The sequence below is a fragment of the Staurois parvus genome, unplaced genomic scaffold (assembly GCF_062004578.1).
Source record: "Staurois parvus isolate SC_StPar_1 unplaced genomic scaffold, SC_StPar_1.0 ptg001017l, whole genome shotgun sequence".
NCBI classification, from domain to species: Eukaryota; Metazoa; Chordata; class Amphibia; order Anura; family Ranidae; genus Staurois; species Staurois parvus.
Genome location: NW_028318813.1, coordinates 601,072 through 625,278, shown reverse-complemented (window position 1 = coordinate 625,278; position 24,207 = coordinate 601,072). Strand labels below are relative to the sequence as shown.

At 45.1% G+C, this 24,207-nt stretch overlaps 1 protein-coding gene across 1 annotated transcript in view; it reads left to right on the top strand.

Annotated features, from left to right (window-relative positions):
• Positions 1 to 24,207, top strand: part of CAMTA2 (calmodulin binding transcription activator 2) — a gene marked incomplete at its 5' end in the record, with an annotated part of 144,538 nt that overhangs the window by 94,312 nt on the left and 26,019 nt on the right. The window contains 5 exon segments of the mRNA XM_089657665.1: positions 8,802 to 8,983; positions 9,078 to 9,156; positions 15,365 to 15,641; positions 19,809 to 20,089; positions 20,270 to 20,454. Of these exon segments, the coding sequence (XP_089513791.1) occupies positions 8,802 to 8,983; positions 9,078 to 9,156; positions 15,365 to 15,641; positions 19,809 to 20,089; positions 20,270 to 20,454 (1,004 nt within the window).

The window sequence follows — 24,207 nt, the reverse complement described above, 5'->3', positions numbered from 1 at the left end:
TCAAAACCGCAATCGTATTCAGACTGCTCATGGACCTTATACTATACTGTATAAATATAATATAAACTATATTTCTGTAAAGGTTTGTGCTACGTTTACTTTCATGCAGCAGGCGTAGGATCTCCATTTTCATTTGTGCTGTACACGAGTAAATGTTGGCTTTGCTGCCTTCAAGTTCCTGCGTAAAATCATACGGCTGTGTGCATAAACCCAGAATGAGGTTTTGCAGGTTCCGTTTACTTAATTTCCATCTCTAAGTTTGGCCAAGTGTCCATGGAGGTTGAGTGTAGCCACCCTGACCATGTTGGGTGGAGGGGGAGCGTAGCCACCCTGACCATGTTGGGTGGAGGGGGAGCGTAGCCACCCTGACCATGTTGGGTGGAGGGGGAGCGTAGCCACCCTGACCATGTTGGGTGGAGGGGGAGCGTAGCCACCCTGACCATGTTGGGTGGAGGGGGAGCGTAGCCACCCTGACGATGTTGGGTGGAGGGGGAGCGTAGCCACCCTGACCATGTTGGGTGGAGGGGGAGCGTAGCCACCCTGACGATGTTGGGTGGGGAGGGGGAGCGTAGCCACCCTGACGATGTTGGGTGGGGAGGGGGAGCGTAGCCACCCTGACTATGTTGGGTGGGGAGGGGGAGCGTAGCCACCCTGACGATGTTGGGTGGGGAGGGGGAGCGTAGCCACCCTGACGATGTTGGGTGGGGAGGGGGGGAGCGTAGCCACCCTGACGATGTTGGGTGGGGAGGGGGGGAGCGTAGCCACCCTGACGATGTTGGGTGGGGAGGGGGGGAGCGTAGCCACCCTGACGATGTTGGGTGCGGGGGGGGAGCGTAGCCACCCTGACTATGTTGGGTGCGGGGGGGAGCGTAGCCACCCTGACGACGTTGGGTGCGGAGGGGGAGCGTAGCCACCCTGATGGGCTCCCTACCAAATCATTACCTTTGTGCCATGCTTAAGTTGGCCATGCACACTGTAGCCAATGCACAAGGAATCATGAGAAAAACTGTCCCAAGGCATCAGATCTAACCCTCTTGCACAGTGCTCAATCTTCAGCTGGAAGCTCAGGTAAAACTCAGCAGGTTACATTCCATGAATGTCTTTTAAGTGGGAAATGTATATTTTTTGTGGCAAAACAAAGGAAAAAAACACTTGTTTACAGCTAGTTACTTGAAGTTAGAGGCAAAACAGGGAATTTCACTGGGGTGCTTCATACTAGGCCCTTTTGGCAGTGTTACCCACTGCAAAGACATGGCAGAAGGCCTTTCCTTGTGTGGACCCATCCATTGCAGTGCATTGGTGTTGTGATTCAATGATGCAGGCATTACTTTAATACAACATGCTGTAGCACACCACAACACGTTGAGTTTTTTAAATGTAAGCCTTTAGAATGACTTTTAGGCTTTACATGTTTGGTATCTATTTACTCGATGGATGGTTATTATACTGTATTTGCGTGCTCAAAAATTCATTTTATTTTTTTCCTAAAATAATGGGTTTGATGAGCAGTTGAGCACAAATTGAGTGACCCTAAAAAAATATTTGAACAGCCATCATTTTATTCTCGAGGGCCTCTGCTTTCAGAAAATTGTTTGGGAGGTTAAAGTAATTTTCTAGCAAAAAATGCAGATTTTAACATGTGAAAGATTAAAAGTTATTAACCACTTCCCGACCGGCTGTTGCATATAAACGGCTGGACGGTGGCACTGCAGGGTCGGGTGGGTGTTTATAAACGGCCTCCCCGCACCCTGCTTGTGCGCGCTCCCTGGGAGCACGCAGCACCGCGATCCAGTGCCCGCTGTGTCCTCCGGACACAGTGAAACAGCGATCGTCGGACGGGACCTCTGTACGAGGTACCGATCATGTGATCACTGATTGACCAATCAGTGATCACATGCAAAGTAGTAAGCAAGATGTCACTTGTGACATCATTGCTTACTACGTGTGAAATCTGTGAATGATCACAGAGGTCACATGGTACAAGGCTATTCACAACAGCCTTGTACCATGTGACAAGCTGTGACCAATCACAGCTCACTCAGTACTTCTCAATGGCTGCAAGAATGCAGACAGAGAGAAAGAGAAATGATTGCTTTTACATCCTATATGGGTGTAAAAGCAATCAGTGTAAAAAAAAAAAAAAATCGTCATCACCCCCCCACAAGTAGTACAGTGACACCATGGTGATACTGTACTGCTAGGGTGACAGTATGTAAAAAAAAAATAAAAAATAATATAAAAAAATAAAATAAAAATGTTTAAAAATTATAATTTTTGATTATAAACTAATTTGGATTTTTTATTTTTTTTTACTAAAAAGATAACGGAATACATTTTGGCAAAGATTTATGATGAAATATTATTTATTTGCAAAATTTAAAAAAAAAAAAAACACTTTTTTTCAAAATTTTTTAACTTTTTCATTTACATAGCAAAAAAAAATAAAAATCCCAGCGGTGAATAAATACCACCAAAATAAAGCTTTATCTGTCTCAAAAAAATGGTAAAAAATTCAATTGGGTACAGTGTTTCATGACTGCGCAATTGTCATTCAAAGTGTGATAGCGCTGTAAGCTGAAAATTGCCCTGGTCAGGAAGGGGGTGAAAGTGTCCGGTCTGGAAGGGGGTAAAAGTGTCCGAACTGGAAGTTGTTAAAAAAAAAAAAAAAAAAAGCGCACAAAATATAAAAAATTTAGATTACCTATAAAAAAAAAAAAATGAATGCATGCATAAATTGATGTGATTTAAAAAAAATGTTTATTAGAATTGAGGTTTTATTACCCTCCATTTCTCTTTTTGCCCTTATTTCACTTCCTTTGCAATGCCAGAACTACACGGCACTGAGAGCACATGCAGCTGCCCGTCAATCACCTGTCCCTCTGAACATACAAGTCCCCGTCCATCTGTCCATCCCTCTGCAGAGTTCACCGTGTAACCTGTTTGGATCCCAGTTGCGCAGGAAGACTGTGTGGGGGGAATGCTGTCTGATGAAATTTCCATCGGACGTCATGCAAGATTTACTAAGTGGATTATACGCTTCTTAAGTTACAGACAATATTTTCCACACCGTCTGTTCGCTGTGCTGGGGCCAGCTTTGTGGCTTTTGTATCGCCTTCATGTCGATGGTGACAGCCATGTAAACATGGGATTATTGTCCTGTAAACCATGGACACCTTGAAGGGTCAGACCGCCCAAAACTGATATTTCAGAGTTTGCTGCAACGTTCGGCCTCCAGTTTCTTGTATCCCTCAGGCACTCCAATCAAGGGTCAAGCCTGCTAACCAAATCCTATGGGGTTTGATTTACTTGCTTGCCATTTTATGTGTTTTAGAAGCTCCAGTGTTGGGATTTTCCTAAAGGCATTCATGGGCCGAGGTAGATCTATTTGATGGTCAAGCAAATGCTTTTTCTGCGTCGGTAAACTTCTAACGATGTTCCCAGCCCAACACCCATAGGTGGATGACTTCTAAGGGCAGTGATTCCCCAGTGTCTAGCCAGTTTGATATCCTGGACATATGTGGGGTGCTTGTGTAGCCTCTCTAGCGGTCTGATTATGTCCATATTTCTGTGCTCAAAGCGGTACATTTTTTTGCATGGAAATATGTCGTTTTTTTATTGTAGGCCTTTAATTTTTAGGAATAACTCACTGAAATCTGTCCGAACAAGAGTCTAGTAAACATCCCGGGGAGGATAAAATTTGAAACACAAAATCATAAATTATAATTTAATAAATAATCATAAAAAATAATACAATAATACATTTTAATTCAATAATATAATCAAACCAAAAACACTGAAATGTGAAATAGAGCGCCAAGTTTGCACATCGCTGAGCTCAGTCGCAGAATCGTTTTCAGTGTCTGATGAGGAATTTCCCCCACGAATCATTATCACTCAATTCTGCAAGTGGTTCTGATTTACTATCGCTGTTCTCTAACCTCCCTAGCGGTCTGATTGTGTCATTTCTGTGCTCAAAGCGGTACATTTTTTTGCATGGAAATATGTCGTTTTTTTATTGTAGGCCTTTAATTTTTAGGAATAACTCACTGAAATCTGTCCGAACAAGAGTCTAGTAAACATCCCGGGGAGGATAAAATTTGAAACACAAAATCATAAATTATAATTTAATAAATAATCATAAAAAATAATAATATAATACATTTTAATTCAATAATATCAAACCAAAAACACTGAAATGTGAAATAGAGCGCCAAGTTTGCACATCGCTGAGCTCAGTCGCAGAATCGTTTTCAGTGTCTGATGATGAATTTCCCCCACCAATCATTATCACTCAATTCTGCAAGTGGTTCTGATTTACTATCGCTGTTCTCTAGTCGGTCTAAAACCGCGTCTGACCTAAAGGGACGCTTTTTGGACGCCATGGACGTTTCTCAGTTTCCAGGCAGAAAGAACAGTAAAAATGCCGGCAGGGCGCCGGACAAAGCACTCGGGACAAAATGTATGTGAAATGGTTTGATACAGGAATGTTATACTATGTGATTTTAGTGTATTGAGTGAATGTCACTTTTTCACATATTTAAATTTCCCGCCGGTTCCGTCCCCCGTACGTCCCGACGTCGCAGGGAACGGAACCCAGATGACAGATGCCGGCATCGGCCGGATTACATTGCCGAGGACACTGCAGCGGGGACATCGCGGGAGTGCAGGACAAGGTAAGTGAAGAAGAGATCCCGGAGCAACGCTGCAGTGTATTCCCGAGTGTAGCTCGGGGTTACCGCTTTTGGTGCTGAAACTTTACCCCGAGCTACACTCGGGAATACCGCCAGGGGGGTTAAAGTCATTCATTATGCATGAGAATAACAGGCGCATGGTTCAGCAGTCCATGCATGTATGTTACAAAATTGGGCAGGGGTAGTCCAGTAGGCACTAAGGCTGCTATGAGCGAAGCAAACTCTGCAGTAGAAGAGACAAAGAACACAGCGCCTCTAAGAGTGTACTGTGATAATATTTAATAAGAAGGTAAGTGTAGCAACTCGCATCTTAGATATTAAAAACAGGCTCATAGGGATGTAAATGCCTGTAACCAGATGTAAGGTGACTGATCCAGAGAGGAGATAGCCTTGGTCCACCAGCAGATGGCGCTATACCTGGTGTGTAGCGTAGGTGGTGAAGCCTGGCTGGGTCTCCAGGATGTTCGGGGTTGAATGTCTAACGTCATCAATGTGCAACTCGTTTCTGAGCATGATACATAGTTTCATAGTTTCAGTTTGATAGTTTCTGATACATAGTTTATGTGGACTTTCAGCCCTCTGTCTGTAGCGCTGTCCTGTTTTTTTTTTTTTTTTTCTATTGCTGTTCAGATATGTGGTGTGATCATAGGAAGACTTGGCAGCAGCAGATTATTTTGTGATATTTTTTCATACATTCGCCTATTTCAGATTGCGCACAGGTGCTTTTATTATTAACCTCAAGTGTAAGGAACTTTCTTCCCACTTTCCATCACTCTAATGCAGGGCTTGAAATTTCCACTCGCCTGCTCACCAGTGGCGAGTGGAAATGATGGTGGGGGCGAGTGTGTCCCCCAGGGCCGTCTTGCTGAGCAGGCTCGGAGCTCAGGCCGGATCTGTCATTGGCACTGGGAGCCGTCAGACTGCTCAATAGCTGAACGCAGTGAAAGCAAAGCAAGGAGTGTGTGCTGTACTCTCTGCCTCCCCCTAGAGTGCAGTACCAGGATCTGTGAGTGAACAACGAAGTACTGCAACTTTTTATTGGGGGGGGGGTCATGTGTGCGTGCGTGTGTGTATGCATGTACAATTGTACATGTGTCTGTGTGTGTATGTACCTACATGGGTCTGTGTGTACATGTGTCCGTGTATGTATGTACATGTGTCTGTGCATGTACATGTATCTGTGTGTATGCATGTCTGTACGTGCCTGTGTACATGTGTCTCTGTGCGTGTTTGTGACATGTTTCTGTGTGTGTGTATGTACATGTCTGTGTGTGTGTGTAGAGGTGTGTTTGTTTGTATGTGTTTGTTGGTGGCAAGTAACTCTTAAGGCCTGGCTAGTAGCTCAGGACTTGAAATTTTAAGCCCTGCTCTAATGTATCCTGAATTGTAGATGTAATCATTTCTGGCAGGGGCTCCCTGAGACTGGAACTTTATTTTAAGGCTTCCTCTGTGTTGAAAAGGTTGAGAGAGGCTGCTCTATTAGAATTCTCTAGTTCCCATGGTCCTCTGGTCCCTCCCCTGGTCCTCTGGTTCCTCCTCTGGTCCCTCTCCTGGTCCCTCCCCTGGTCCCTCTCCTGGTCCCTCCCCTGGTCCTCTGGTCCCTCCCCTGGTCCTCTGGTCCCTCCCCTGGTCCTCTGGTCCCTCCCCTGGTCCTCTGGTCCCTCCCCTGGTCCTCTGGTCCCTTCCCTGGTCAAATAATGTTTCATTCTGTAGGCTCTTTTCCCAAAGTCTGCTTTGATTGGGTTGTTCACTTCCATAGCACAGAGAGGGACAAGACCTCCATCAGCCTCTGCTACAAGCACATTAATTGTTCTTGTTGATCACATCCTCCTGTCTCAGTTATTGTACTGTTTGTACACAACAAAATGTGACCATTACCTTCCGGTTCTCAGAAACGTTGGCAGGACACTGGATAGTCCGCAAATGGCTTTATACTGTAAAGGGACATCTGGTTCACATGATGTCAAGTTGTGAATATATCACCACATAAGGGGTATTGTACTTATTTGTGTAGAGGCAACAAACCACTCGCTGCTTGCTCCAGCTGACAGCATAGCAGTTAGCTAACATAAAAACCGGAATAAAAATGTTTAGGGGTAGAGATTACATGTATATAATATTTTCATCTATCTGTACATGTTCTGATGGTTCTAGCTCTCAGACATCCATATTGGCTCGTTGAACAACCCATTTCAGTAACAATGGGCATTATTATGCAGTTGCCCACTCCCTCCCCTTTGTGACTATAACACTGCTGTCTTCTGGAAAGGTTTTCCACTTAAATTTGGAATACGTGTGAAAATTCACGCTCATTTGTTGGTACTGATGTTGGATGAGGAGGCTTGGCTCCCAATTTGTGTTCTAGTTCTTTCCCAAAAATGTTCAGTATGGTTGAGGTCAGGGCTTTGTGCAGGACACCAGAGTTCCTCCACACCAAACTAGTCAAACCATGTATTTTTGGAGCCTCTGGAAAGGTTTTCCACAAATTTTGGATTGTGTCTGTGGGAGTTTGTGTCCAATCAGTCAAAAGAATATTTGTAAGGTCAGGTACTGATGTTAAATGAGAAGACCAGGCTCGTTATCAGGGTTTCATCTCCTCCCAAGGGTTCTTGGTAGGGTTGAGTTCGGGGCTCTGCGCAGTACATCGGTTCCTCCCAACCAAACCATGTGTTTTATGGAGTTGGTTCCGCATTTCTGGGAAGGCTTTTCCTAAAAAATTTTGGAGTGTGCCTGTAAGAATGTTTATCCAGTTAGTCAAAGAACATTTGTGGGGTCAGTTATCAATGCTGGATGAAAAGACTTGGCGCATCTTTGGCATTCCAGTTCATCCCAAAGGTTCCCAGTAGGGGTAAGATCAGTGGTGGTGAGTTCCTCCACACCAAACTTGTCCAACCATGTTTTTTGGAGCTACCTCCACTCTTCTGAGAAGACTTTTCACAAACTTTTGTGGGAATTTGTGTCCAATCAGCCAAAAAAAACATTTGTAAGGTCAGGTACTGTTGTTGAATGAGAAGACCAGGCTCATTATCAGGGTTTCATCTCCTCCCAAAGGTTTTTTGGTAGGGTTGAGGTTGGGGCTCTGTGTAGTGCACCAGTTCCTCCCCACCAAACCATGTGTTTTTTATGGAGTTGGTTCCACTTTTCTGGGAAGGCTTTTCCTAAATATTTTGGAGTGTGCCTGTAAGAATTTTTATCCAGTCAGCAAAAGAACTTTTGTGGGGTCAGTTATCAATGCAAAGACTTGGCTAATCATTGGCGTTCCAGTTCATCCCAAAGGTTTCCAGCAGGGGTAAGATCAGTGGTGGCGAGTTCCTCTGCACCAAACTAGTCAAACCATGTTTTTTTGAGCTACCTCCACTCTTCTGGGCACACTTTTCACAAACGTTTGTGGGAATTTGTGTCCAGCCAAAAAATACATTTGTGAGGTCAGGTACTGATATTGAATGGGAAGACCTGGCCCACCATCGGGGTTTTATCTCCTCCCAAATGGCTTTTTGGTAGGGTTGAGTTTGAGGCTCTGTGCAGCACATGAGTTCTTCCACAACAAACTCATCAAACCAGAACATTTGTGTGATCGGGTAATAATGTTGGATGAGAAGACTTGGCTCATCTTTGGCATTCCAGTTCATCCCAAAGGTTTTCAGTACGGGTGAGATCAGTGGTGGTGAGTTCCTCCACACTAAACTCATCAGACCACTCTTCTGGGAGGCTTCCCACAACATTTTGAAGTGTGCCTATGAGAATTTGTATCAAGTCACCCAAAAGAACATATGTGATCAGGTAATAATGTTTGATGAAAAGACTTGGCTCATCGCTGGAATTCCAGTTCATCCCAAAGGTTTCCAGTAAGGAGAAATTCGTTAAAGCGAATTTCCAAGACAGATGAGATCAGTGGTGGTGAGTTCCTCCACACCAGACTAGTCAAACCATGGTCTTTATGAAGCTAGCTTTGGGCACAATACGTTTCACTAGATGCACCTGAACTTAATTTGGTGAGGTGTACTTTAAAAATATGAACATTAATTGGTAGTTTGATTATTAATACCTTGAGTGACATTTCTGGGTAACCTCCTGTGTGTTTTGTTTTTTTTTTTCGTTTTTTTTTTTTAGATGTCATCTGCAGATTCCTTCGAGGCTAGACTTGTTGCGGTTTGTGAAAAAATGATGTCACAGACTTGCTGGGTGACTTCAGACCTTCTAGCCCATGAGATGAGCTTCCGAGGAATGACCCTGCTCCATCTGGCAGCCGCCCAGGGCTACGCCAGGCTTATCGAGACTCTAATACAGTGGAGGTGAGCGGCTTGTGGTCTGGCAAATTGAAGCAAGAATTTTTTTCTTTTCTTTTTTTAATAACAAAACTCACATAAATATATTCATCTGTTTCAGAAGCATCCATTCTCAGAGTTTGGTGGTGGAGTTAGAGGTGGATCCCCTGAACGTTGATCACTTCTCTTGTACTCCTCTGGTGAGCATTTCTCTTTTTTTTTTTTTTTTTGCCCAATCAGAAATCTTCAACAAAGCTAAGAACTGAATTACCTACCATCGCAATCCTAGGGCTCATGTACACTGCAGCTGATACACGCACGTTCAGGAATTTTTGGGGTTTTTTTGGGGGTTTTTTTTGAGCAGCCCCTGAACTCTCTCTAATGTCTTTCTATGTGTCCATGTACACATCATCGTTTACAGGCAGTTGAGTTTACAGCCGTATTTTTGAACGTACCAAACTTGCGTTCAGGAGTAGATTTTATCAGCATTTGAAATGCTTGTTAACGCGGCTAACCGTGTTTATTAGTGTTTTTTAACTGTTCCATATCCAGATGCTTTAGATCAAAAAACAGACAGCGCCCAGGACCAATCTACTAACAAACAATTATAAGTGAAATGCTGCTGTGCATAGGTATATAAACCAAAACAAATTTTCCAATATAAACCAGCGCAAAACACAAATGTTAAAATAATAAGTGAATATAAAATTATTATTTTATAAATAATCTTTAAAGTCCAGTGATAAAGGTAAGTGACCACAAACCCGTGACATAAAAAAATTATTCCATAAATCAAAAGTCCAGTGATCCCTAAAAATAACTTTCTCAAAAATAAACTTCAGTGCTTCAAATAATTCTTCCACCATTGCCGAAACCAACATAAACCGCACTCACCAGATAATGGTGAGTAAAACACCTTTCAGGATTATTAAGGGCTCCTGGACCCCCTTTGAGGACTCCTCTATTTTCCACCTCAGATCTATGGGCATTTTCTCCACTCGTCTCCTCTCCACATCACCAAGTTCCAAAAAGGGGAAAAAAGACTAATAGTGTGATACTGTTATACCCCTTTTATAATTAATTCAAGCCAAGCCACTCACATTTCATAAGATAAAAACCAGCATTTATTTAAGGACATCAATAGAATTTTCGAACAGCAAAACAAATTTCCACAGCTCCTAGGAACTCACAGCCTTGTATGCAGCAGGATGACAGCCTCCATAAAAAACAAACTTCCTCCACTAGTCAAAATGGCCGCTTGGAACGCATCCCTTGGCGTGCGTTCCACTCACCGGAAATGACGTCGGACGTTCGGGAGACTAGCCGGAAGTACGTCAACGCATTTCGCCCCACCCACAGGGCGTTCTCCAGATGCTGTCCAGAGCCGTTTTTTCATCATCAGAAATGCATGCAATGGGTTTTCCATGTATTCAAATGGACCGGTACACCAGCGCAGTCAGTTCCAGGTTTTGCGTGAAGGATGAAATGGTAGAACGTGCCGCATTATGCTCATGATGGGATCCAACCAGAAAAGACAGGTCATCTCAACACATACTGATCTCTCTGCTTCTGCTCTCTATTTCTCTCAAAATGTCTGAAATAGTTATTATTATTATTATTATTATTATTATTACATCGAGTTTATATAGCGCCAAAGGGTTTGCTCAGTGCTGTACAATAGGGGGGACAATACATGGCACAGTACAAAAACAGACAACGTACGAGGGGTAAGAGGGCCCTACTCTTTCAAGCTTACAATCTAGGAGGGAGGGGGTAGTGGAACAATAGGAAGTGGCTGAGGGGGATGAAGTGGCTGAGGGGGATGAAGTGGTGGGAGGAATGAGGGAGGATGGCCGTTAGGTGAGGGTGGGGTAGGCTTCCCTGAAGAGATGGGTTTTGAGGGAGCGCCTGAATGTGGGGAGGGAAGGCGACAGTCGGATGGATTGGGGCAGTGAGTTCCAGAGGATGGGGGAGGACCTGGAGAAGTCCTGCAGTCGTGCATGGGAGGAGGAGACCAGGGAGCAGGATAGAAGGAGGTCCTGTGAGGAGCGAAGGGTACGGGTAGGGTGGTACTTGGGGATCAGGTTGGTGAGGTAGTCAGGGGCAGTGTTATGAACAGCTTTGTAGGTCAGGATTAGAAGTTTAAATTTGATGCGTTGGACAATCGGGAGCCAGTGGAGGGAGAGGCAGAGGGGGGTGGCAGAGGTGGAGCGGGTGGTGAGGTGCATGAGTCTGGCCGCTGAGTTCAGGATGGTCTGGAGCGGGGAGAGCCTGCACTTGGGTAGTTAATTTTTAGTTAATTTTAGTTAATTTTTTACTGTTTTTCAGTGCATTTTGGGCATTTTGAAAGGTCTCCTGAGGTTCTTAAAAAAAAAAAAACGCGCATAAACGTGGTATGCAAACGTGGCTAAACAGATGTTTTTTTAACCTACATTTTCCAAACGTCCCGTGTACATGAGCCCTTAAAGTAACACACAACCTTGTCACCCCCACCTCTACTTTGCTATATGGTGTATATGAATATTTCAAATTCTTCACCGCTGATAAAAAGGGAACAGAGAAGGTCATGGGGGATACTGGAGAACAATAAGCTCATCAGCACCACTGCTATGCTGGAGCTACCAAAGTAAATCAATTCTTGCAATGTATGTAAGGAACATATGTTCCTAGTATAGTGTTACCCCTCTGTAAGGCCATATTAGGGATACGGGGTCTACACCGTGTTCCAAATTATTATGCAAATGATATTTTTCTCATTTCCCTCAATAATTGATGTAAATAACAGTCGGCATAATTCTCAGGTTACAACTATAAGAGGACAATTCACATTTTATTGAACAAACCTCCTAATGATAACAGGATTTTTTTTCCAAATTATTCCGCACAGGAAGTTTCAAAACACTTTCTAGGTTGTAAAGAACTGAAAATTGTCATTTGTTGTGTTTGCAGCATATTTACTGAAATCAAAAGCTATTTCAATCAAACTTTTACCAACATTGTAACTTGTTAAACATTTGAAGCGGTCACGTTACATTGTAACATAGGAGCCCTTATCTGATAGCAGATCACAAGTCTCGCATCCATTGAACTTGGGAGTTTTTGGACAGTTTCTTCTTGAATTTGTTTGCAAGATGTCAGAATAGCCTCCCAGAGCTGCTGTTTGGATGTAAACTGCCTCCCACCCTCATAGATCTTTTGCTTGAGGATGCTCCAAAGGTTCTCAAACGGATTGAGGTCAGGGGAGGATGGAGGCCACACCATGACTTTCTCTCCTTTTATCCCTATAGCAGCCATTGATGCAGAGGTATTCTTTGCAGCATGAGATGGTGCATTGTCATGCATGAAGATGATTTTATTACGGAAAGCATAGTTCTTCCTTCTGTACCAGGGAAGAAAGTGGTCAGTCATAAACTCCACATACTTTGCAGAGGTCATATTTACACCTTCGGGGACCCTAAAGGGGCCGACCAGCTCTGTTCCCATGATTCCAGCCCAAAACATGACTCCACCACCGCCTTGCTGACGTCGCAGCCTTGTTGGAACAGGGTGGCCATCCACCAACCATTCACTACTCCATCCATCTGGACCATCCAGGGTTGCACGGCACTCATCAGTGAACAGGACTGTTTGAAAGTTAGTCTTCATATATTTTTCTGCCCAATGCAGCCGTTTCTGCTTGTGAGCATTGGTTAGTGGTGGCCGAATAGAAGGTTTATGCACAGTTGTAGGACTCTGGAGGACTCTACACCTTGATGTCCGTGGGACTCCAGAGGCACCAGCAGCTTCAAATATCTGTTTGCTGCTATGTAATGGGATTTTAGCAGCTGCTCTCTTGATCCGATGCATGGATCTGGCAGAAATCTTCCTCAATGTGCCTTTATCTGCACCAACGCGTCTGTGCTCTGAATCAGCCACAAATCTCTTCATAGTGCGATGATCACGCTTAAGTTTTCATGAAATATCAAATGTTTTCATCCCTCGTCCAAGGCATCAAACTATTTCACTCTTTTCGGCAGCAGAGAGATCCTTTCTTCCCCATATTGCTTGAAAATGGTGCTCTGCTTAATAATGTGGAACGCCCTCCTTTAGTAGTTTTTCCTGAAATTGGGCTCAGCGGCCAATCTAATTATCACAGGTGTCCGAGATTGTTTTCAGTGATCAAAAGAGCCCTGACACACAATGCCATCCATGAGTTACACTGAAAAACAAAATATTTCATCTTTGTGACACTTAAATAGAATTTGCAGAATAATTTGGAACACGGTGTAGTTTTGGTCCCCACATTGTGAAGGATTAAAACAACTGGGATAATAAGTCTTAGAGATCACTTCAACTCCCTCCAAGGCCAGCATAAAGATTTGGCATGTTGACGTTCTATCCCAAGTGTTGTACATAGGACAAGGTTAAGGCATGCATTGCCAGCACATCAAGGGTCTTTGAAAAAACAAAGTTGGGCAGCACAGTGGCTAAGTGGTTAGTACTGCTTGCCTAGCAACAAAGGTCGTTGGTTTGAATCCCAACCACTGCACTATGCCTGGAGTTTGCTTGTTCTCCCTGTGCCTGCTTGGGTTTATCCAGGTAATCCGGTTCCTCCAACACTCCAAAGACATGCTGGTAGGTGAATTGGCTCCTGTCTAAATTGTCCCTAGTATGTGTATGTATGAATGTGAGTTAGGGACCTTAGATTGTACGCTTGTGGACAAGGACTGATGTGAATGTATTATATATATGTAAAGTGCTGCGTAAATTAAAGGTGCTATGTAAGTACCTGTAATAAATGTCATTATCAAGACATGCTGGTAGGTGAATTGGCTCCTGTCTAAATTGTCCCTAGTATGTGTATGTATGAATGTGAGTTAGGGACCTTAGATTGTACGCCCCTTGAGGGTTAGGGACCTTAGATTGTACACCCCTTGAGGGTTAGGGGCTGATGTGAATGTACTATATATATGTAAAGCGCTGCGTAAAATTGACAGCGCTATATAATTACACGTAGTAAATAATAAGTAAAAGTTTTATTGAAGTGATCCCCTCACAGCATACAATTGTGAATTTTTTTGGGGGGTGCTGCGCAGGACCCCCTTCATCAGGCATTCAATTGAAGGGGTCCAGCACTGTAATGTGATTGCTTCAATTAACTTTTGGATGCTATTCCAAAGATCCTTGGTGTGCTGGCAATACATGCCTTAAAGTGGAGTTCCGCCCAAAAGGGGAAGTTGTGCTTTAATGCTTTGTCCCCCCGCTTCCCATTAAGGATTGGCACCTTGGGGGAGCGGGTACCTGAATTAGACAGGTACCTGCTCCCACTTCTGCTGCGATTGCCTAGGCGATTGGAAGCGGAAGTTGTCCTCCCTCCCTGTAGTATTTTGAGACATATGACAAGTCCCAGAAGACTACGGGGCCATTCACAAAGCGCAGCGCTTCTTGCACATGCGCCAGTGGGCACCTGGTTGTGAAGCTGCAAGCCGCCACATCTGGGTGCCCACACTAAAGATGCCGGGGAGAGAAGACGGCCCGTGAAACCAGCCGTGGTGAGGACACCACTGGCCTGACGGACAGCTAAGTGGCTGTATTTTAAAAGTCTTCAGCTACAGTTTTTGTAGCTGCTGACCTTTTTTTTTTTTCTTTTTCTTCAGCTTGAACTCCGCTTTAAAGTGGTTGTAAACCCTGACATGTACCCAATGAAGTGACTGGCCTCAGGTGATGCACAGAGATGAAACAAATCCACCTACATAAGTTGTACCTGTTTATCTACAACTCTCTCTCCCCCCACATCTATTGAAAGTGTAGAATTTACTCGGGATCTCTCGGCTATGAAAAGCAGGGGTGGGGAGTTGAAGTCGCATCAGTGAGGAGAGCTTTAAGAGCTGATTGGAGGGAAGGGACACACCTCCTTCCACACAGCACACCAGAACACAGGCTGTCAATTGCAGGCTGCGCCCTCCCGTCACCATTTTTCTTTTGGTGTCGGGAAAACCCGTCAGAAGTGACTCCTGCTAATAGTATAGGAACAAGTCAGAAATGACGCTTAGTACTCTGGATTGAGACAAGCACGCACTATGGAGGGATATGTTTTGTTCATTTATCATGTCTGAGGTTCACAACCACTTTAGCCTTGTGTCAGTGCCAGTTCTCAGCCAGCATTCGCTGCAGCACCCACTTATTAAAAAGTCATTTCCAGGAAGCAACAAACTGCAAGAGATGGGAGAGTTTGAATTTCAGTCTGTTTTGAAACTTCTGTAGCCATGAGTTGTTAATGGCTTTTCTTTGTCACCTGTCTCATTCATCTTTTTTTTTTTTTTTTTTCCTTTTTTCTTTTTTTTTTTTTGGTACTTCTTATTATATGCACTTATTGATTTTGGGTCCTAGTTGCTTTACATTTATACTTCTTTGCCTCCTTTGTCATAGATGTGGGCCTGTGCTCTTGGGCACACAGAGGCCGCCACCCTCCTCTTCCGCTGGGACTGCCGGGCTCTCTCTATACCGGACTCCTTGGGCCGCCTTCCTCTTGGAGTGGCCCGTTCTCGAGGACACGTCAAACTGGCCTCCACTCTGGAGGAGATGCAGAGACAAGAAGCTGCGCCGGCAAACTTCACTGAATTACATTCTGGAAGCTGGCATTCGTTGATGGGAAGCCAGGAGATTGGTCGAGGACTGTCTCCAATATCTACGAGTGCAGACACCGGTAATAGCGCTGTCTATCTCTTAGCAAGGGTCAGAACTGTGATTTTGACTACAAAGAACCATAATCTCAGTTTTTTCCTTGTCAGTGCAGTTCATGTAAGATTTAAGGGCACAGGGGGGTTAATTTACTAAAACTCAATGGTGCAAAATCTGGTGCAGCTCTGCATAGAAGCCAATCGGCTTCCAGGTTTTATTGCCAAAGCCTAATTGAACAAGCTGAGGTTGGAAGCTGATTGGTTTCTATGCACAGATTTTGCGCTCTCGAGTTTTAGTAAATCAACCCCAAGGAGTCCTAGCTTAAAAAACAAAAACCTTTGTAACTATAATGAGATAAAACGTGAGAACATCATGTCCGTATGACCTTAGCAGAGGAATAAATGATAGAAAATGGAAGTCAGGGAATGGTTATGAATATCTTGTCAGTTAGTGGAGGAGGAAGCCATATTGGATCAGTAGTCTGTATATAAGGTGACTGTGTGTGTCTTGTGTGATAGTGGAGGAGGAAGCCGTATTGGATCAGTAGTCTGTATATAAGATGACAGTGTGTGATAGTGGAGGAGGAAGCCGTATTGGATCAGTAGTCTGTATATAAGATGACAGTGTGTGTTTTGTGTGATAGTGGAGGAGGAAGCCGTATTGGATCAGTAGTCTGTATATAAGGTGACAGTGTGTGATAGTGGAGGAGGAAGCCGTATTGGATCAGTAGTCTGTATATAAGGTGACAGTGTGTGATAGTGGAGGAGGAAGCCGTATTGGATTAGTAGTCTGTATATAAGATGACAGTGTGTGATAGTGGAGGAGGAAGCCCTATTGGATCAGTAGTCTGTATATAAGGAGACAGTGTGTGTCTTGTGTGATAGTGGAGGAGGAAGCCGTATTGGATCAGTAGTCTGTATATAAGATGACAGTGTGTGTCTTGTGTGATAGTGGAGGAGGAAGCCATGTTGGATCAGTAGTCTGTATATAAGGTGACAGTGTGCGTCTTGTGTGATAGTGGAGGAGGAAGCCATGTTGGATCAGTAGTCTGTATATAAGGTGACAGTGTGCGTCTTGTGTGATAGTGGAGGAGGAAGCAGTGCTGGATCAGTAATCTGTATTTAAGGTGACAGCGCCTTGTCTGATAGTGGAGAAGGAAGCAATGATGGATCAGTAATCTGTATACAGCAGGTAAAATAAATATTGAATATTTCACCATTTTTTAGGTAAATATATTTCTATAGGTGCTATTGAATTATGTGTAATAAAATGGAACGACCTAGGGAAAAAGTATTGAACACATGAAGAAAGGGAGGTGCAAAACGGCATAGAAAGCCAAGACACCAGCTATATCTGTCAGTAATTAGAAAACAATCCCGCCCCTTGTCACTGCAAATTAATAGCTGGTTCAGTCTCAGCTGATATAAAAAGGTACATCATTACTAAGGTGTCACACAAGAAACATCTCTTGATCGCTAAAAGCAAAGCGCTCTCTCAAGACCTTCGCAACCTTATTGCTGCGAAACATTCTGATGCCATTGGTCACAGAAAAATTTCTAAACTTATGAATGTTCCAGTGAGCACTGTTGGGGCCATAATCTGGAAGTGGAAAGAACATTTCACCATAAACCGGGCATGACCCGGTGCTCCTCGCAAGATTTCTGACAGAGGAGTGAAAAGAATTATCAGGAGAGTTGTCAAAGAGCCAAGGACCACTTATGGAGTGCTTCAGAAAGACCTGAAATTAGCAGTTACAATTGTTTCAAAGAAAACTATAATTAATGCACCGCCATGGTCTGTATGATCGCTCACCACGCTGGACTCCACTGCTGAAGAAAAAGCATGTTAAAGTTTGCTGCACAACATTTAGACAAGCCTGTGAAATACTAGGAGAATATAGTCTGGTCAGATGAGATCAAAATTGAACTCTTTGGATGATACACCATGTTTGGAGGTCACATGGCACTGCACATCACCCCATAAACACCACCCCAACTGTGAAGCATGGCGTTTGGAACATCTTGGTGTGGGGCTGTTTTTCAGCATACGGTACTGGCAAGCTTCATGTCATTTAGCCACTTCCAGTCCGGACACTTTTCCCCCCCCCTTCCAGTCCGGACACTTTTCCCCCCCCTTCCAGTCCGGACACTTTTCCCCCCCCTTCCAGTCCGGACACTTTTCCCCCCCCTTCCAGTCCGGACACTTCCCCCCCCTTCCAGTCCGGACACTTCCCCCCCCTTCCAGTCCGGACACTTCCCCCCCCTTCCAGTCCGGACACTTCCCCCCCCTTCCAGTCCGGACACTTCCCCCCCCTTCCAGTCCAGACACTTCCCCCCCCTTCCAGTCCGGACACTTCCCCCCCCTTCCAGTCCGGACACTTCCCCCCCCTTCCAGTCCGGACACTTCCCCCCCCTTCCAGTCCAGACACTTCCCCCCCCTTCCAGTCCGGACACTTCCCCCCCCTTCCAGTCCGGACACTTTCCCCCCCCCTTCCAGTCCGGACACTTTCCCCCCCCTTCCAGTCCGGACACTTTCACCCCCTTCCTGTCCAGGCCAATTTTCAGCTTTCAGCGCTATCACACTTTGAATGACAATTGCGCGGTCATGCAACACTGTACCCATATGAATTTTTTACCATTTTTTGAGACATATAAAGCTTTATTTTGGTGGTATTTATTCACCGCTGGGATTTTTATTTTTTTTGCTATGTAAATGAAAAAGTCCAAAAATTTTGAAATGTGTTTTTTTTTTAATAAAACTTTGCAAATAATATTTCATCATAAATCTTGGCCAAAATTTATTCCGTTATTTTTTTAGTAAAAAAAAAAAAATCCAAATTAGTTTATAACCAAAAATTATAATTTTTAAACTTTTTTTTTTACATTTTATTTTTTTTTATATTATTATTATTATTTTTTTTTTTTTTTTTTTTACATACTGTCACCATAGCAGTACAGTGCACCATGGTGACACTGTACTACTTTTGGGGGGTGATGAAGATTTTTTTTTTTTTTTACACTGATTGCTTTTACACCCATATAGAATGTAAAAGCAATCATTTCTCTTTCTCTCTGTCTGCATTTTTGCAGTCATTGAGAAGTACTGAGTGAGCTGTGATTGGTCACAGCTTGTCACATGGTACAAGGCTGTTGTGAATAGCCCTGTACCATGTGATCTCTGTGATCATTCACAGATTTCACAGGTAGTAAGCAATGATGTTACAAGTGACATCTTGCTTACTACTTTGCATGTGATCACTGATTGGCCAATCAGTGATCACATGATTGGGACCTCATACAGAGGTCCCGTCCGATCGGTGTTTCACTGTGTCCGGAGGACACAGGGGGCACCGGATTGCGGTGCTGTGCACTCCCAGGGAGCGTGCACAGCTAGAAAAGGCGGGTGCCGTTAGTGAACGGCAACCCGACCCTGGACTGCCACCGCCCTGCCGTTTATAAACAACAGGCGGACGGCAAGAGGTTAAGGAAGGATGAATGGAAAATGTACCAAGACATTCTTGATAAAAGTCTGCTGCCATCTACCAGGATGATGATGAAACGAGGGCGGACATTCTAGCAAGACAATGATTCCAAACACAAAGCCAAGGAAACTCTCAGTTGGTTCAAAGAGAGAAAATAAAGCTGCTGGAATGGCCCAGCCAATCACCTGACTTGAATCCAATAGAAGATCCATGGACAGATCTAAAGATCAGAGTTCATAGAAGAGACCCGCGGAACCTCCAAGATTTGAGGACTGTGTGGAAGAATGGACCATTAGTGGTTTTTTTTCCTTTTGCTGTGTTGCCCACCCCCTCAGTTGGATTGCTTTTCTCTGAAGGTTTAAGGATTTCCTGAGTCCCTCAACGGAAAAGAAAATCCTTTTTTGGAGTTCTTTGAGGGACACAGGCCCCTCTCTTCATGTTTACGCTCATACTGTTGGTGCTGCTTTTCTACAGAGCTGAGGTATACCAATAACAGGAAGGGCTGGCGCACAGGTTTTATGGGGTTTTTTTGCCGATGTCCAGACCTCCTGCAAGCAGTAAAACCCAAAAGTTGGCTTTCCTGTGTCCTTTATGTACTCCAAGAAAATGGTTTTACAGTTAGTTCAGAAGTCCTGTTTTGCTACAAAACCCGATCATTCCTGTGGTAAGTCGGGGAGACTTTTACCATTCTTGTGAATGTTCCCTGTGCAGGTCTCAGCAGTCTCCCGTCTCCTTCCGAGGTGTCAGACGGCTCCATTTCTGTCACTTCAGCCTACTCCAGCAGCTCTGCTCTCCGTGGTTCACCAGACTGCAGCCCGGAGAGCAGCCAGGACACTCCTGTAGAAACATCCCCCAATTCCAGGCTGCTAGGAGCTGCATCCTGGGACCTGGAGGATCCAGTGGAACAAGGCCAGTACCTGGACTCCCCTGGAGTGGTTGGTGCAGATCTCCTGGAATACAGAGAGGACACAGAAAACCAGAACTATTTGCAGGTAACGTTTCTCTCCTTGTCCCCCTCTGCTGTTCTACCCCACACTCTTTCCATGCTGTTTATCTGTTGCTCTCTTTACTCCCTCTCCCCTGCCCTTCCTTTGTTTATGTGCACCTTCCTTTCTCTCTTATGGCCCCTCACCTCCTTCCCCCCCCATCGCCTCCACTCTCCCTTGTCCCAGGTTGATATGGTCACCCTCGCAGAACAGATCATAGAGGCCACTCCGGATCGCATCAAGCAGGATGATTTCACCGCCTCAGACTCCGCTCCGCTCAGAGAGAGATCGGGCAACCTTAGCAAGACTATGGCATGGCTGGCCAGCTACCTGGATACCGCCGACCAGATGCCCGGCTTACCCCCGCATGGGTAAGTATTAGGATCCCTTGGGTTTTGTGTGTGGATTTCATGTGCCTAAAATTAGACACACCTTGAACTATGTAGGGGTTCTGTTTTTGCAGATCTTTGTGGAAATGCATTTTATATTTAAAAAAAAAAAAAAAAACCCATGCATTTGCACCTACACTGGCCACGTACCGTGATCCCCATGTAGCTACAGTAACAACTAGTGTTTTTGGTGAAATATTTACTGCATGGCTGGACAAAGAAGCTAGTTAGAGCCGAATAGAATACATTTTTTGGGGAAATGGGTTTTTAAGAATCTTGCTTTCTGATGCCCTTCCAAAAGATGGTTCACCCAATTGCAGGCCAAAATCTGAGTCTAGGCAGACTGTATTTAGCAGCTTCTAGCGTTTGTACGAAGTGGCATGTTCTAGACCAGGGGTCTGCAAATGTTCTAAGCAAAGGGACAATTAACTGTGGTTTAGCCCTTAGGCGGGCCAAACTGTGGCCAGTGGGAATAGAAAACACCCTGGTGTCAGTGGGAATAATCCGGACCCATCCAGACCTTCGTGGTTCAACCAGTTAGAAGCCAGTTCTACACCTCAACCGCCGCTGTCATCACAGCAGAGTTGAGAGAGGGAGGCAGCCGCGGGACAGCTCTAGACAGAGTGCGGGAGATAAAGCAGCTTTGGATGGAGGGCGGGAGCTGACAGAGTTAACTCTTCAAGTGTCCTAGCAAGTGATTGGTTGCTAGGACCGCCTTACATCCTAAACACCAATCACCTGCTGGGATACTTGGAAAGTTAACTCCGGCAGTTCTTGCTCCCACTCCCACCCTTCATCCAAAGCTGCTCTGCCTCCCACTATCTAGAGCTGTCCTGCTTCCTGCTGTCCACTCTCTGTACCGGAGTAAGGTAGGAGAGTGAAGGGGCTACAGTGTGAATGGGGGGACCAAGGCTGTTGGGGGTCTGTCATGTGAATGGGGGGGGGCAAAGCTGAGGGTGGCTGCACTGTAAATTAAATGGGAGGAGCAGAGCTGAGGAGGGCTGCAATGTTTAAAGGGGGGGTTGCAGTGTGAATGGGGAGGCGCAGCTGGGGGGGTTTGCAATGCGAATGGGGGAGGCAGGCTGAGGGGGTGGTTCCAATATCAAAGGGGGAGGCAGGGCTCAGGGGGGTTGCAATATCAATGGGGGAGGCAGGGCTCAGGGGGGTTGAAGTATCAAGGGGGGAGGCAGGGCTCAGGGTGGGTTGCAATATCAGTGGGGAGGCAGGGCTCAGGGTGGGTTGCAATATCAATAGGGAGGCAGGGCTGAGGGGGGGGTTGCAATATCAATGGGGGAGGCAGGCTGAGGGGGGGGGGGTTGCAGTGTCCACGGGGGAGGCAGGGCTGAGGGGGGGTTGCAATGTCCATGGGGGAGGCAGGGCTGTGGGGGGGGTTGCAATGTCCACGGGGGAGGCAGGGCTGTGGGGGGGGTTGCAATGTCCACGGGGGAGGCAGGGCTGAGGGGGGGGGGCTGCAGTGCCAGTGGGGGAGGCACGGCTGAGGGCGTTTGCAATGCCAATGGGGGAGGCAGGGCTGAGGGGGGGACTGCAATGCCAATGGGGGATGCAGGGCTGAGGGGGGTTTGCGATGTCAATGGGGGAGGCAGGGCTGAGGGGGGTTTGCGATGCCAATGAGGGAGGCAGGGCTGAGGGGGGTTTGCAATGCCAATGGGGGAGGCAGGGCTGAGGGGGGTTTGCGATGCCAATGGGGGAGGCAGGGCTGAGGGGGCATTGCAATGCCAATGGGGGAGGCAGGGCTGAGGGAGCATTGCAATGTGAATAGGGGGCAGAGCTGAGGGGTCTGCAAGGTGAATGGGGGAGCAGAGCTGGGGAGATTGCAGTGTCAATGGGGGGCAGAGCTGGGGGAAGGGGGGGGGGTAAAGGAGACCACTGTTAAAATGGGGGCGAAGGACATTGTCTTTCTACCACAGTAATGTGGTAGTGACATTGTCACTCTCAGACATGAGCGGTCCACAAGTATTACAAGATATACTTACAGAAATCAACAGGGTAATAGTGTGTCAATGGAAGAGGTGCATTAGTCTATCCCGTATCATGGTCACTGGTGCTACAGTAGGTGTGTCCAGCAAAGCTCCCCACATTTTTTTGCTATGAAGTCTGTTTTTCCTAAACAGAAGGAGGAATTAACCTCCTTAATCCAAGATTCTACTGTTGGAAAAGAGGGTGCCAACCACTTCACACCTATTAGTTTCCTCGTTATAAATAACACTCGGCTTATGGCAACAGTCACCAAGGTGTTCTTTTCCGGAAGTTCCAGCCAACCCAAGTCACAAGTGAGAGGGGTAAAGGGAATCGAACACCAAACTGACTATGTCCACTATGCCACGCCAACACCGAAATAACTTGGGGTAACGCCAATGCATATGCAGTAGGTCTCCCTCGTCTCTGACATCTTGGACAGAGTGAAGAGTCTCTATGGCAATATTTGTGCAGCCATATGGGCGTTCGATATGTCCTATGAAGAGTGTAGAGTTGATATGGGCGTTCGATATGTCCTATGAAGAATGTAGAGTTGATATGGGCGTTCGATATGTCCTGTGAAGAATGTAGAGTTGATATGGGCGTTCGATATGTCCTATGAAGAATGTAGAGTTGATATGGGCGTTCGATATGTCCTATGAAGAATGTAGAGTTGATATGGGCGTTCGATATGTCCTATGAAGAATGTAGAGTTGATATGGGCGTTCGATATGTCCTGTGAAGAATGTAGAGTTGATATGGGCGTTCGATATGTCCTATGAAGAATGTAGAGTTGATATGGGCGTTCGATATGTCCTATGAAGAATGTAGAGTTGATACGGGCGTTCGATATGTCCTATGAAGAATGTAGAGTTGATATGGGCGTTCGATATGTCCTGTGAAGAATGTAGAGTTGATATGGGCGTTCGATATGTCCTATGAAGAATGTAGAGTTGATATGGGCGTTCGATATGTCCTATGAAGAATGTAGAGTTGATATGGGCGTTCGATATGTCCTGTGAAGAATGTAGAGTTGATATGGGCGTTCGATATGTCCTATGAAGAATGTAGAGTTGATATGGGCGTTCGATATGTCCTATGAAGAATGTAGAGTTGATATGGGCGTTCGATATGTCCTATGAAGAATGTAGAGTTGATATGGGCGTTCGATATGTCCTATGAAGAATGTAGAGTTGATACGGGCGTTCGATATGTCCTATGAAGAATGTAGAGTTGATACGGGCGTTCGATATGTCCTATGAAGAATGTAGAGTTGATATGGGCGTTCGATATGTCCTATGAAGAATGTAGAGTTGATATGGGCGTTCGATATGTCCTGTGAAGAATGTAGAGTTGATACGGGCGTTCGATATGTCCTATGAAGAATGTAGAGTTGATACGGGCGTTCGATATGTCCTATGAAGAATGTAGAGTTGATACGGGCGTTCGATATGTCCTATGAAGCATGTAGAGTTGATATGGGCGTTCGATATGTCCTATGAAGAATGTAGAGTTGATATGGGCGTTCGATATGTCCTATGAAGAATGTAGAGTTGATATGGGCGTTCGATATGTCCTATGAAGAATGTAGAGTTGATACCGGCGTTCGATATGTCCTATGAAGAATGTAGAGTTGATATGGGCGTTCGATATGTCCTATGAAGAATGTAGAGTTGATATGGGCGTTCGATATGTCCTATGAAGAATGTAGAGTTGATATGGGCGTTCGATATGTCCTATGAAGAATGTAGAGTTGAT